This window comes from Lepidochelys olivacea (genome assembly GCF_965140295.1).
Source record: "Lepidochelys olivacea isolate rLepOli2 genome assembly, chromosome: 3".
NCBI lineage: Eukaryota > Metazoa > Chordata > Testudines > Cheloniidae > Lepidochelys > Lepidochelys olivacea.
The window spans coordinates 66642608-66657689 of NC_140413.1; the positions used below are offsets into that span (position 1 = coordinate 66642608).

General features: G+C 44.5%; 1 protein-coding gene across 1 annotated transcript in view; it reads left to right on the top strand.

Moving 5' to 3' along the window:
* The first annotated feature begins 14203 nt into the window (after positions 1-14203).
* Positions 14204-15082, top strand: part of LOC311519080 (serine/threonine-protein kinase MARK1-like) — a 40962-nt gene continuing 40083 nt past the window's right edge. Inside the window, exon 1 of the mRNA XM_084625307.1 lies at positions 14204-14513. Within this exon, the coding sequence (XP_084481433.1) occupies positions 14262-14513 (252 nt within the window). The 5' untranslated portion in view covers positions 14204-14261. The remainder of the gene's footprint in view (positions 14514-15082) is intronic.

The window sequence follows — 15082 nt, forward strand, 5'->3', positions numbered from 1 at the left end:
AAAATTAAAAAGAGAGACATAATGTAGTTGAAAAAAGAAAAGGAGTACTTGTGGCACCTTAGAGACTAACCAATTTATTTGAGCATAAGCTTTCGTGAGCTACAGCTCACTTCATCCTGTAGCTCATGAAAGCTTATGCTCAAATAAATTGGTTAGTCTCTAAGGTGCCACAAGTACTCCTTTTCTTTTTGCGAATACAGACTAACATGGCTGTTACTCTGAAACCTTTCATGATGTAGTTGAGTTACTATCTTTTAAAGGACCAACTTCTGTTGGTGGAAGATACAAGCTTTTGAGCTACACGGAGCTCTTCTTTAGGACAACAGAAGTTGTTCCAGCAAAAGATATCACCTCACCTACCTTGTCTCCCTCATATCCTGGGACCACACAGCTACAACAACACTGCAAACAAAATAAATGGATTAAAAACTGGCTAACTGACAAGTCTCAAAATGTAACTGTAAATGGGAAAGAAGAACCACAAAAATGATGAAAGGATTGGAAAATATGTCTTATAGTGAGAGACTCCAGGAGCTCAATCTATTTAGCTTAACAAAGAGAAGGTTAAGGGGTGACTTGATCATAGTTTACATACTGATCAATATTTGATAATGTGTCTCTTCAATCTACGAGACAAAGGTATAGCAAGGCCCAATGGCTGAAACTAAACAAATTCACACAGGAAATAAGGCATATGTTTTTAACACTGATGGTAGTTAACCATTGGAATAACTTACCAAGAGTTGTGGTGGATTCTCCATCACTGGCAATTTTTAAATCAAGATTGGATTTTTTTTCAAAAGAGATGCTCTAGTTAAACAGGAATTATTCTGGGGGATTTCTATGGCTCATGTTATGCAGGAGGTCAAACTAGATGATGACAATGGTCCCTTCTCGCCTTAGAATCTATGAAAGTCCTTATCTGATGGCTCTTCGGTGGCCTATATGAAATGAGCTGGTGGTCTGAGGACAGTTTCCATCAGCCAGATGTTCAGTTCATTCACTGGCACATTTGGCTGTCTCAATAGAGAAGCCAAAGGCTGAATGTGTTTGGAACCACATGTGTTTTCCCTTCCCTACAGGGGATGTCTTCAGGGCAGAACTGATGCATGCTGTTGAGGCAGGGCTGCTACTCTTTCTGTGCTGAGTCCACAGATAAAAGAAAGACTGCTGTCGCCAGGGCTGTCACGGTAACACCTTCTGTTAGAACAAATTCAATGTGAAGACAAGACTGTGGCCACTCTGAGGTTTGGAAGAAGACTATTTGAAATATATTGGATGTATAATTTTTAAGTACACGCGGCAATAGTGAAACAGAAAAAAAGTAGAAGATGACTATTTGGAAACCTCTGATGTTGATGCTGAATATCTGTCTGCTTAGTCTGTTATTGACCTGAAAGTTTCCAGGCCTTTGGCATTTGTCTGCTGATGGCCCTGCCTCAGATACTAGGGAACATTTAGGAACTGACACAACCTTCAATATGCCTTGAGAAGAGACAGTCAGACTTTCTACTTTGAGAAATGGAACAGCTGCTGCAGAACACAAGTCACCAACACTACTCGTGCTTGAGCAATAAAGAGGATCCTTCCACAAAGACACACATGGTGAACACAAGTCTGACTTCTATCAATTCAATCTAAAATAGTCACAGAAGATTGTTGGGGGTTAACAAATAGTGGAAGATTATTTTCAAAGCTGGAAAATAATCTGACACACGGAGGCCTGGGGGGAACCAATAACAAATATGCTAAACTCATGAAATGTTGCAAGAAGGCAAAGATATCAGCAAGGTAAATCTGTTCATCCTTCTTTTGGTTTAAAGGCTAATCTATGAAATCACTATAGGATTGGTCACGAGTCTAGCAATTGTATGGGTTGTGAGAGTAAAAATGGAGGTTTGCAGAGACTTTTTTGTATTATAATTATTTACAAGCAAGTTAATATTTAATATAACATCAGGGAGAACAAACTCATTATACTCTTTTAAAGCATGATCCAACTCCCTTTCAAGTTACTGGAACACTCCCATTCACTTCAGTGGGAGCTGGATCAGCTCACTGATCAGAAAAAATGGAACAGAGCAGTTAGTTGTTTATACATGGATACAGACATGGTATAAATAAAATCCCATGGTCCTGATTCTATTCTAGCAGCATTGACCTCAACAGTTACTCCTGATTTACACCCGTGCTAGAGAAGAATCAGGCATCAGAACTTTATGCCTTCTCAACTCCTTAAACACACTGCAGTAAGTAAATCCTGCAGAAAATCTGCTGAACCTGTACATACAGTGACTTCTAAAATAAAGTCTATGGCTGCCAAAAGCTGTATAAGAAGTCAGAAATAACATACAGCATGGCAGGTTGTCAAGGTTCCTCCCCCACTCTGAACTCTAGGGTACAGATGTGGGGACCTGCATGAAAAAACCTCCTAAGCTTATCTTTTACCAGCTTAGGTCAAAACTTCCCCAAGGTACAAAATATTCCACCCGTTGTCCTTGGACTGGCCGCTACCACCACCAAACTAATACTGGTTACTGGGGAAGAGCTGTTTGGACGTGTCTTTCCCCCCAAAATACTTCCCAAAACCTTGCACCCCACTTCCTGGACAAGGTTTGGTAAAAAGCCTCACCAATTTGCCTAGGTGACTACAGACCCAGACCCTTGGATCTTAAGAACAATGAACAATCCTCCCAACACTTGCACCCCCCCCCTTTCCTGGGAAATGTTGGATAAAAAGCCTCACCAATTTACATAGGTGACCACAGACCCAAACCCTTGGATCTGAGAACAATGAAAAAGCATTCAGTTTTCTTACAAGAAGACTTTTAATAAAAATAGAAGTAAATAGAAATAAAGAAATCCCCCCTGTAAAATCAGGATGGTAGATATCTTACAGGGTAATTAGATTCAAAAACATAGAGAACCCCTCTGGGCAAAACCTTAAGTTACAAAAAAGATACACAGACAGAAATAGTTATTCTATTCAGCACAATTCTTTTCTCAGCCATTTAAAGAAATCATAATCTAACACATACCTAGCTAGATTACTCACTAAAAGTTCTAAGACTCCATTCCTGGTCTATCCCCGGCAAAGAAGCATATAGACAGACACACAGACCCTTTGTTTCTCTCCCTCCTCCCAGTTTTTGAAAGTATCTTGTCTCCTCATTAGTCATTTTGGTCAGGTGCCAGCGAGGTTACCTTTAGCTTCTTAACTCTTTACAGGTGAGAGGAGCTTTCCCCTGGCCAGGAGGGATTTCAAAGGGGTTTACCCTTCCCTTTATATTTATGACACGCCCCCCAAATCTCAGCTAGGGTGAAACACTGGCTGGGATTTCTTCCTGGAGCTCTAGGAAAAACAGAGTTAATAAGACACATGCATCTCTAAATATACTACCAAGTACATAAAGACTAACAATATTTTCCACATCTCAAGGACGATTTTAACCAGTTGATTCTGGGAAACTTTCACGGGAGAGTGCATCAGCCACTTTGTTAGAAGCTCCTGAGATGTGTTGGATGTCGAAATCAAAATCTTGGAGAGCTAAACTCCACCGAAGAAGTTTTTTGTTAGTTTCCTTGACGGTGTGAAGCCACTTCAGTGCAGCATGGTCGGTTTGCAGGTGGAAACGCCGTCCCCAAACATATGGGAGTAGCTTTTCCAGAGCGTAGACAAGGGCGTAACATTCTTTTTCAGTGACTGACCAGTTGCTTTCCCTCTCAGACAGTTTTTTGCTGAGAAACACTACAGGGTGGAATTCTTGATCAGGTCCTTTCTGCATTGAAACTGCTCCCACACCACGCTCGGATGCATCTGTGGTTACTAGGAACGGTTTGTCAAAGTCTGGGGCCCTTAGTACAGGGTCAGACATGAGTGTCGCTTTAAGCTTGTTAAAGGCCTTCTGACACTTTCCGGTCCACTGAACAGCATTTGGCTGTTTCTTTTTGGTTAGGTCTGTCAGTGGGGCAGCGATTTGGCTGTAGTGCGGTACAAATCGTCTGTAATAACTGGCCAAGCCTAAGAAGGATTGAACCTGTTTCTTTGACTTTGGGACAGGCCACTTTTGGATAGCATCCACTTTGGCCTGTAGGGGGCTGATAGTTCCTTGACCCACCTGGTGTCCAAGGTAAGTCACTCTGTTTAGGCCTATTTGACACTTCTTAGCCTTAACAGTTAGTCCTGCCTCCCTTATGCGCTCAAGGACTTTTTGTAGATGTTCCAGGTGGTCTGCCCAGGAATCCGAAAATGTGGCCACATCGTCAAGGTAGGCGACTGCATATTCTCCTAATCCCGCTAGGAGACCATCTACAAGTCTTTGGAAAGTGGCGGGTGCATTTCGCAGCCCGAAAGGGAGTACATTAAATTCATACAGCCCGAGATGTGTGATGAAGGCTGACCTTTCCTTGGCAGATTCATCTAGCGGTACCTGCCAGTACCCCTTGGTTAAGTCCAAGGTAGAGATGAACTGGGCCCGTCCCAGTTTCTCTAATAGTTCATCTGTGCGTGGCATGGGATAGTTGTCTGGGCGAGTTACAGCATTTAGCTTACGGTAGTCCACGCAAAAACGTATTTCCCCATCTGGTTTGGGAACTAGAACCACTGGAGATGCCCATGCACTTTCAGAGGGGCGGATTACACCCATCTGTAACATATCCTGGATCTCCCGTTCTATAGCAGTTTTAGCTTGAGGAGACACCCGGTAAGGTTGGACCCTAATTGGGTGAGCATTACCTGTGTCAATGGAGTGGTATGCCCGTTCAGTCAGTCCTGGGGTGGCTGAGAACGTTGGCGCGTAGCTAGTGCACAGCTCCTGGATCTGCTGTCGCTGCATACGCCCAAGGGTCATGGAGAGGTTCACCTCTTCCACACCACCAGCACATTTCCCTTCGTAGTAGACACCTTCAGGCCACTCAGCGTCGTCTCCTCCCTGGGCTGTAAACTGACAAACCTTTAATTCTCTGGAATAAAAGGGCTTTAGAGAATTAATATGATACACCTTAGGCTTTCGGTTGGAGGTGGGGAATGCTATGAGATAATTAACAGCTCCCAGGCGCTCCTGGACCACGAATGGCCCTTCCCACGATGCTTCCATTTTATGGGCCTGGAGCGCCTTTAAGACCATGACCTGGTCTCCTACTTTGAAGGAACGCTCTCTGGCATGTTTATCATACCAGGCTTTTTGCTCTTTTTGAGCATCCTGTAAGTTTTCTCTAGCAAGGGCTAAAGAGGTTCGGAGGGTGTTTTGTAGGTTGGTTACAAAGTCCAGAATGTTAGTTCCTGGAGAAGGTGTAAATCCCTCCCATTGCTGCTTCACCAACTGCAATGGCCCCTTAACCTCACGGCCATATACAAGTTCAAATGGGGAAAACCCTAAACTGGGATGTGGTACAGCTCTGTAGGCAAAGAGCAACTGCTGCAATACTAGGTCCCAATCATTGGAGTGCTCATTTACGAATTTACGTATCATGGCCCCCAAAGTTCCATTAAACTTCTCCACCATGCCATTTGTTTGATGATGGTAAGGAGTGGCAACCAAGTGATTTACCCCATGAGCTTCCCAAAGGTTTTTCATAGTTCCTGCCAGGAAATTAGTCCCTGCATCTGTGAGGATGTCGGAGGGCCAACCTACCCTGGCAAAAATGTCTGCTAGTGCCTGGCACACACTTTTAGCCCTGGTGTTGCTTAGAGCTACTGCTTCCGGCCATCGGGTGGCAAAATCCATGAAAGTCAGTATGTACTGCTTTCCTCTGGGTGTCTTTTTCGGAAAAGGACCCAGAATATCCACAGCTACTCGCTGAAATGGAACTTCAATGATGGGGAGTGGCTGGAGAGGAGCTTTGACCTGGTCTTGGGGTTTTCCCACTCTTTGGCACACCTCACAAGACTGGACATAGGTAGAAACATCCTTGCCCATTTCCTCCCAGTGGAATGACCCCCCCAAACGGTCTTTGATCCTGTTCACCCCAGCATGGCCACTAGGGTGATCATGAGCTAAGCTCAAGAGCTTGGCCCAGTATTTAGTTGGAACTACCAACTGTCTCTGAGGATGCCAGTCTTCCTGGTGTCCCCCAGAAAGAGTTTCCTTGTATAAAAGTCCTCTTTCTACAACAAACCTGGATCGATTAGAAGAGCTGAGAGGCGGTGGGTTGCTCCGTGCCGCCGTCCAAGCTCTCTGGAGGCTTTCATCTGCTTCCTGTTCGGTCTGGAACTGTTCCCTTGATGCTGGAGACATCAGTTCCTCATGGGATTGTGGACCTAGGCTTGGTCCCTCTGGAAGCGATATAGGGGATGGAGCTGTTTCTGTTGACTGTGAACCGCTCTCCGCTGGTGCACTATGTTGGGATTCAGGCTCCGGCTGAGCCTCTTGTGTAGGGTTATCGGCTGCTGCCAGTTCAGGTTCGGTGGGGCCCTCTGGTGTTGAGGTTGCAAGTACTGGATTCAGTGCTGACACGGGGTCTGGTGTTGGTTGTTCGGCTGGTTCCGGTTCTGGGACTGGTTCCGTCTGGGTCTCTGGGACTGGATCCACTACTGCTGTTGCAGACATTGGCCTGGGGTCCAGGTCCATCACCTCTGACTGGGTCCTGATAGAAGTTTCCGGAACAGAGCTAGGCCTCACGGCTTGTTTAGCCTGGTTGCGGGTGACCATTCCCACCCTCTTGGCCTGCTTCACATGATTGGCCAAGTCTTCCCCCAACAGCATGGGGATGGGATAATCATCATAGACTGCAAAAGTCCACATTCCTGACCAGCCCTTGTACTGGACAGGCAACTTGGCTGTAGGCAAATTGAAAGAGTTGGACTTGAAGGGTTGAATCGTCACTTGGATCTCTGGGTTGATTAAATTGGGGTCCACTAAGGAAGCATGGATAGCTGACACTTGTGCTCCGGTGTCCCTCCACGCGGTGACCTTCTTCCCACCCACACTCACAGTTTCCCTCCGCTCCAAGGGTATCTGGGAGGTATCTGGGCCTTTGGACCTCTGGTGTGATTCCGGTGCAATGAACTGTAATCTGTTGGGGTTCTTGGGGCAGTTGGCCTTTACATGCCCCAGCTCGTTACACTTAAAACATCGTCCAGCTGACGGGTCACTGGGGCGAGGAGGGTTGCTGGAGAACGGGGTGGTGGGACGATAAGGGGTCTGGAGGGTTCTTTGGGAGGTAGGTGGGGCTTTGGGCGGCCCCCGGTAATAGGGTGTGGTCTGGGGTGGTCCCTTCTGGTCTCCGCTCCAACTGCGACCAGTTTTCTTCTTCTCTGCCACCTCCACCCATCTGGCTCCAATCTCTCCTGCCTCAATTACAGTTTTGGGTTTCCCATCTAGGATGTATCTTTCTATTTCCTCAGGAACACCCTCTAAGAATTGTTCCATTTGCATTAGGAAGGGCAAATTTACTGGAGATTCAACACTTGCTCCTGATATCCAGGCATCCCAATGTTTTACAACGTGGTAGGCATGTCGGGTAAATGACATGTCTGGTTTCCACCTTAGGGCTCTGAACCTCCGACGAGACTGCTCGGGTGTTATCCCCATTCTGACTCTCGCCTTGGATTTAAACAGTTCATACTTGTTCATGTGTTCTTTAGGCATTTCAGCTGCCACCTCAGCTAAGGGTCCACTGAGCTGCGGCCTCAGCTCTACCATGTATTGGTCAGTAGAGATGTTGTACCCAAGGCAGGCCCTTTCGAAGTTTTCTAAGAAGGCCTCAGTATCATCACCTGCCTTGTAGGTGGGGAACTTTCTGGGATGGGAAGTGGTACCTGGAGAAGGATTGCTAGGGTTTGTTGGTATATTCTGCTGGGCCTTTATCCTCTCCATCTCCTCCACATGCTTCCTCTCTTTTTCCTTCTCCTCCTCCTTCAGCCGCATGAGTTCTATCTGTCTTTCATGTTCCCTTTGTTTTTCCTCAGCCTGAAATTTGGCTAATTCCAGCTGTAGTCGAGCTGAGGATTTGGCCATTCTAACCTCTCTGTTTTTAACTAACTTTACACCCGAGGTTTAGAAATAAACAAACAAAACTTGGCTGTAAAATTTTGCTGTGCTGGAATAGAATACCTATTCTCTGATAGTGATTGTCAGCCTACAGAAAAAGACAATTCCCTTGTCTCTGCTCTGGGCCCAAATTAAAGCAAAAAACCTCCAACTACTTGGAAACCTGCTTACCCAGCCCAAAGAAGAAAAAAAATTTCTTTTCAAACCTGTGCTCCTTGTAAAACAAAAAAAAAAAATCAAAATCCTAAAAAAAACCCTGCCACTTTTGTCTCCAGGCAAATGGGTAGAGCACACACCCCCTATTTACTTTTAGGAAGAAAAGAAAAAAAAAAAAAACCTCTGGGTTGGAAGACTGTGAATTTCCCTGCAGGAGTTAAGTACCCTGCCTCCAGGCAAAGAAAACCTGCAATTCACAAGATAATCCCCTTTTGTCTCTGCTTGGCCACAAAGCAGAGAGAAACCAAGCTGCTTTCAGTTTCAAAGCTGCCTTCTGGACTTCCTAAAAATTCCTTTTTAAAATCTGTATTTCTAGTTCAAAAAATCTCAACTGGATCTCAAAATGATTTCAGGTTAATCCCACCACTGTGCCACCATGTCAAGGTTCCTCCCCCACTCTGAACTCTAGGGTACAGATGTGGGACCTGCATGAAAAACCTCCTAAGCTTATCTTTACCAGCTTAGGTCAAAACTTCCCCAAGGTACAAAATATTACGCCCGTTATCCTTGCACTGGCCGCTACCACCACCAAACTAATACTGGTTACTGGGGAAGAGCTGTTTGGACGCGTCCTTCCCCCCAAAATACTTCCCAAAACCTTGCACCCCACTTCCTGGACAAGGTTTGGTAAAAAGCCTCACCAATTTGTCTAGGTGACTACAGACCCAGACCCTTGGATCTTAAGAACAATGAACAATCCTCCCAACACTTGCACCCCCCCTTTCCTGGGAAATGTTGGATAAAAAGCCTCACCAATTTGCATAGGTGACCACAAACCCAAACCCTTGGATCTGAGAACAATGAAAAAGCATTCAGTGTTTTACAAGAAGACTTTTAATAAAAAATAGAAGTAAATAGAAATAAAGAAATTCCCCCTGTAAAATCAGGATGGTATATATCTTACAGGGTAATTAGATTCAAAAACATAGAGAACCCCTCTAGGCAAAACCTTAAGTTACAAAAAAGATACACAGACAGAAATAGTTATTCTATTCAGCACAATTCTTTTCTCAGCCATTTAAAGAAATCATAATCTAACACATACCTAGCTAGATTACTTACTAAAAGTTCTAAGACTCCATTCCTGTTCTGTCCCCGGCCAAGACGACTACAGACAGACACAGACCCTTTGTTTCTCTCCCTCCTCCCAGCTTTTGAAAGTATCTTGTCTCCTCATTGGTCATTTTGGTCAGGTGCCAGCGAGGTTACCTTTAGCTTCTTAACCCTTTACAGGTGAGAGGAGCTTTCCCCTGGCCAGGAGGGATTTCAAAGGGGTTTACCCTTCCCTTTATATTTATGGCAGGTGTTTTAGTGTAATAAAGCCATGCCTTAGGTACATTAGGAAGCATGAGAATGATGTAGTTCCAGACCCTGAGAATTATTACAATATAGAATGTGACGTTGTTCTACAATTCCTACCCTGTATTTCAAACAGATTTTTTTAAAATTAATTTGCTCCCTTCACCACATTAAGGCCACCATCTTGGAATTCCCTCTGAGGAGGAAATCTCCACTTCTCAGTATGAAACTTCAAAAGGTTTTAGTCTTAAAATGCTCTTTGAGCAAATGTGGCTGTGTTCATGCCCCACCATCACCTAAATTAAAACGTGTCAATGTGAACAGTTTACAACCTGCAGGCTCTAAAAAGTAGGCCTAGCTTGTGAGTGAAGGAAGCAACTTCATTAGCTCAGCCAGCAAAGGGTTTGACATACAGTGTGTGCATTTCACAGACATTTCTTCTTCTTAGCATATGCGCAATGTGCCTCAGGTAGCAAGTGACTAGGACCCTTCACTGAATTTGGTCCGCTGCTTGGATCCTTAACTTCCCTGGCCCAGGCTGGGTACTCACAGGGAGTGCAACATAAACGCTGCTCCATGCCCCCCACAAACATTCCTTGAAGCAGAGGGCAGTGAGGGCAGTGGTTAGTGGGAAACACACCAAAGGGAGTGGATGAGATTTTCAGAAGTGCCCTGGTGACACAGGAATACAAGTCCCATTGACTTTCAATAGGGCTTGTGTTCCTAAGTCACTTAGGCACTTCTGAAAAACCCATCCTGCATGTTTTATAATACGCAACAATCAAAGGATAATTTTTGAAGTACGGCACAGCTTTTGAAGCAGTTAGGAATACGTCCTGCAATGACAGAAAGAGAGCAACCAGGAGCAAGTTTCTTCAGCTGCATTCAAGACCATAAAACCTTCAAATATGGCCACAGACTTGCTTACATCACACAAGAATATCCAGGATGATAGCTGTGATCTGCCAAACAAATTCCTGCTTGTGCTGCTAAATTCACACTGAACGTAATAGAAACAGCAGTGACTATGGACACTCCTAGCATTGGCTTTCAGCTGCCTTCTCATACCAGATTTCAGCTTCAACTGGCTTGTGTTCAAGATGAGGAATATACTCCCCAACACAGAGATATACTTACTTTTTATCCCTTTTTAATTCTCCACTAGGCCAAAAAATTTACTTGAAAATATATTTGGTAGTTTTTCTACTTCAAGATTTTTCAAGGTGTCAGGTTGGGCCTTTCCCCAACAATAGCAATAATTAGCTTAGCCAACGATCATGTTTTAAGGTTGGTTATATTTTTTAAGAGGTTTTTGCCTTTCCTCTGAAAAGTGCCAGAAATATGGGCTTTCTGCTTCATGCTGTGGTTCCTCTCTTTGTTTTTGTTTTTAATATGTTACCTCTTCTGTCTTGATTTTCAATGGGAAAGCCAATAACAAAGGAATGAATAGTGTTGCCGGCACCCAGTGCCGAGAGGCTGAACAACAGCTTGAGTGGTTCGTTACCCGGTGTGCTACACCCAATAATCACAACGGGGTGGAGAAGCAGAAAAGGTTATTTGAAGCTTCAAATAGGTACAGGGAGATTTGAATCTCAAATCCTGTACCCAGAGCAGGAAGTTACACAGGCTTTTATACATCCTTTTTCCCAGCATACTTATCCAATAGCAAGCTGCCCTAAGTATCCATATAGCCAGCCAATCCAGTTCCCAGCTAGTTCCCTGGTTCTCTGTATCATTTGTTAAACTATACAAAAAGCTGCTTTATTCAGCATTGTTCTTCCATATCTGCCCTGTGTGGCCTTGCTTAGTTTCAGGCAGTCTAACTCTGCAGCATATTGTTGCAGATCCTCAGCATAACTGCTGTGTGTGCCTCCAGGCGGGGGGGCCCCAGGACACTTGGGCCTAGTACGCAGAGCTGCTGCGAGTGCCTCCAGGCGGGAGGGGGGGGCCAAGGGCACCTGGGCCTAGTGTGAGGGGGCTTCATCGACACTCGTGGTCTTCCATCCCCTCAAGTTACCTAGTGGCCATGCCCCAGTGTCCCCAACAAATAGCAGGGAAGGAGGCACAGCCCATACTATGCACTAATCAGGAGGCATTTCTCAATTCTATCAATCCCATCCTCTAGTTTCTCTAGAAGATTCAGTTTTCTCTGGTTCTGAATCTCTGTGGGGAGCAGAAATACAGCCTTAGTCAGCATATCAACTACCCAGCATAGCAAGTGACCATCATCAGAAAACAAAACTGAAATACTTCATGAAAATCCCGAGTTTGCTCAGCTGCAGCTTATCTCTTGGTTAATGAGGGGAGTGAGTGGGTGTCAGAGGAAGAGAACAGTACTCGACATTTCAGCTGGGTGACAAGGAGAGGAGTGAGGGGCATACTAGTTAAATTATCTGAACTACCTTTCTGATGGTCATTTGAACAAGGTGCCTTTTGGTCATGGCTGACCTAGATCCTGATCCTGCAAACAGTTACATGCATGCTTCACTTTGTGCACCTGTTGCCCCATTAAAGTCAATGGGACTATTCACATGCATAAAGTTAACTGTTTGCAGGCCCTAGTTTTTCATTACAGTTTTCATCCCCTCCCTTTCACTCAGTTTGGAGACTAGTGCCCAGCCCCTTTCTGAAGTACATGAGTCATACACCACACAAACAAAATAGTCTTTACAGTCATTTAAAAACAGGCAATGCTTTTTCTAAATAACTTTTAGAAATCCTCAGCTCTCGTCCCCTAAAGCCCCTACTCTACTTGCGCTATATTGATGACATCTTCATCATCTGGACCCATGGAAAAGAAGCCCTTGAGGAATTCCACCATGATTTCAACAATTTCCATCCCACCACCAACCTCAGCCTGGTCCAGTCCACACAAGAGATCCACTTCCTGGACACTACAGTGCTAATAAGCAATGGTCACATAAACACCACCCTATACCGGAAACCTACTGACCGCTATTCCTACCTGCATGCCTCCAGCTTTCACCCTGACCACACCACACGATCCATCGTCTACAGCCAAGCTCTGCGATACAACCGCATTTGCTCCAACCCCTCAGACAGAGACAAACACCTACAAGATCTCTGTCAAGCTTTCTTACAACTACAATACCCACCTGCAGAAGTAAAGAAACAGATTGATAGAGCCAGAAGAGTTCCCAGAAGTTACCTACTACAGGACAGGCCTAACAAAGGAAATAACAGAACGCCACTAGCCGTCACCTTCAGCCCCCAACTAAAACCCCTCCAACGCATTATAAAGGATCTACAACCTATCCTAAAGGATGACCCAACACTCTCACAAATCTTGGGAGACAGGCCAGTCCTTGCCTACAGACAGCCCCGCAACCTGAAGCAAATACTCACCAACAACCGCATACCACACAACAGAACCACTAACCCAGGAACTTATCCTTGCAACAAAGCCTGTTGCCAATTGTGCCCACATATCTATTCAGGGGGACACCATCACAGGGCCTAATAACATCAGCCACACTATCAGAGGCTCATTCACCTGCACATCCACCAATGTGATATATGCCATCATGTGCCAGCAATGTCCCTCTGCCATGTACATTGGTCAAACTGGACAGTCTCTACGTAAAAGAATAAATGGACACAAATCAGATGTCAAGAATTATAACATTCATAAACCAGTCGGAGAACACTTCAATCTCTCTGGTCACGCAATCACAGACATGAAGGTCGCTATCTTAAAACAAAAAAACTTCAAATCCAGACTCCAGCGAGAAACTGCTGAATTGGAATTCATTTGCAAATTGGATACTATTAATTTAGGCTTAAATAGAGACTGGGAGTGGCTAAGTCATTATGCAAGGTAGCCTATTTCCTCTTGTTTTTTCCTACCCCCCCCCCAGATGTTCTGGTTTAACTTGGATTTAAACTTGGAGAGTGGTCAGTTTGGATGAGCTATTACCAGCAGGAGAGTGAGTTTGTGTGTGTATGGGGGTGGGGGGGATGTGAGAAAACCTGGATTTGTGCAGGAAATAGCCCAACTTGATTATCATGCACATTGTGTAAAGAGTTGTCACTTTGGATGGGCTATCACCAGCAGGAGAGTGAATTTGTGGGGGGGGGTGGAGGGTGAGAAAACCTGGATTTGTGCTGGAAATGGCCCAACCTGATGATCACTTTAGATAAGCTATTACCAGCAGGACAGTGGGGTGGGAGGAGGTATTGTTTCATATTCTCTGTGTATAAATAAAGTCTGCTGCAGTTTCCACGGCATGCATCCGATGAAGTGAGCTGTAGCTCACGAAAGCTCATGCTCAAATAAATTGGTTAGTCTCTAAGGTGCCACAAATACTCCTTTTCTTTTTGCAAATACAGACTAACACGGCTGTTACTCTGAAATCTGAGTCCCATTTAGTTGATTGGTGTTACCTGCCTGTGCACTGACCATTTGGCTGCAGTCTCATTCTATGTGAAAGGGGATGGTTTATTCCATGCTAATGCTGGGATTGTGTGTCATCAGAGCTGGCAACACTGGGGCATTAATTGACATCATGTATCAGGTTAGGTTAATAATCTGCATCTTGGTTCTGCTTGAGCAGATCTGAATGCCTGGGGGGGTAGAGATCAGTGATGAAAAGGAAGTCTCGAGGGAAAGGATTAGATACTGGATGGTCAATGGGATGTACAGATTTAATGCTCATCTTTGTTATTAATCACAGGCAACACCTGGAAGGCAGCACTGTTTAGAGAGTGGGGTCAGTAAATCTGACCCTCCCAAGGATGCCTACAGCAATCAAAGCAACTTTGGATGGCATAACAACAGACACCAGCAACCTCGAAGGGACATTACCAGAATGGGAGAAAAACAGCAGGGATGTGCAGATACCTTCTTGTTTTAGCAAAATTCCCCAAGAGCCTGGAAAGAATTTCCCTCACACCAAACAAGTTGGGACTTACCTGGTGGGCAAAATGATCAACAAAGGTTCCTTTGCCAAGGTGATGGAGGGACTACACATCCCCACAGGGGAGAAGGTAAACTCATAATGGAGTAAATTTAACTAATAATTGCCACTAATCTCACTGCATCGTATGAGATTAGTGCAATTAGGAATTCAGATGATTGTTTTTAATCCCACAAACCACAGTCACTCAGTGAACTACCACCCTATGTCTTGAAACTGAACCTGTCTGGCTTCAGAAATAGTTTACTGTTCACTTAAAAGCCAGTCATACATGTGAATGTAAATTTGTATAATTGTTTTCATGTAGATGAAACTGGACATTGAGCTAGTTCTGACAGCAAAGCCATCATCTGTTGAAAGAGGAAAAGGATAGTGGCATAATTACAACCTCAAATCTATTTTCTCCAGTAATCCTGCCTGAGTTAACTAGTATCCTGTATTTGATCCTTAAAGCTATGGAGAAATGCTTATTGAAACTACCCACTGCAACTGCAATATCTTAGACGACAGGATGTAGTTAGTTAATATATATTTTCCCCAGCTAAAATACAAAAATATGTGCCACAAGTCTTCTTTATGGAGCTGTATGATGTACTATTAAATTTGTATTTGTTGTCTACTTTATTTTTTGAATGGCTC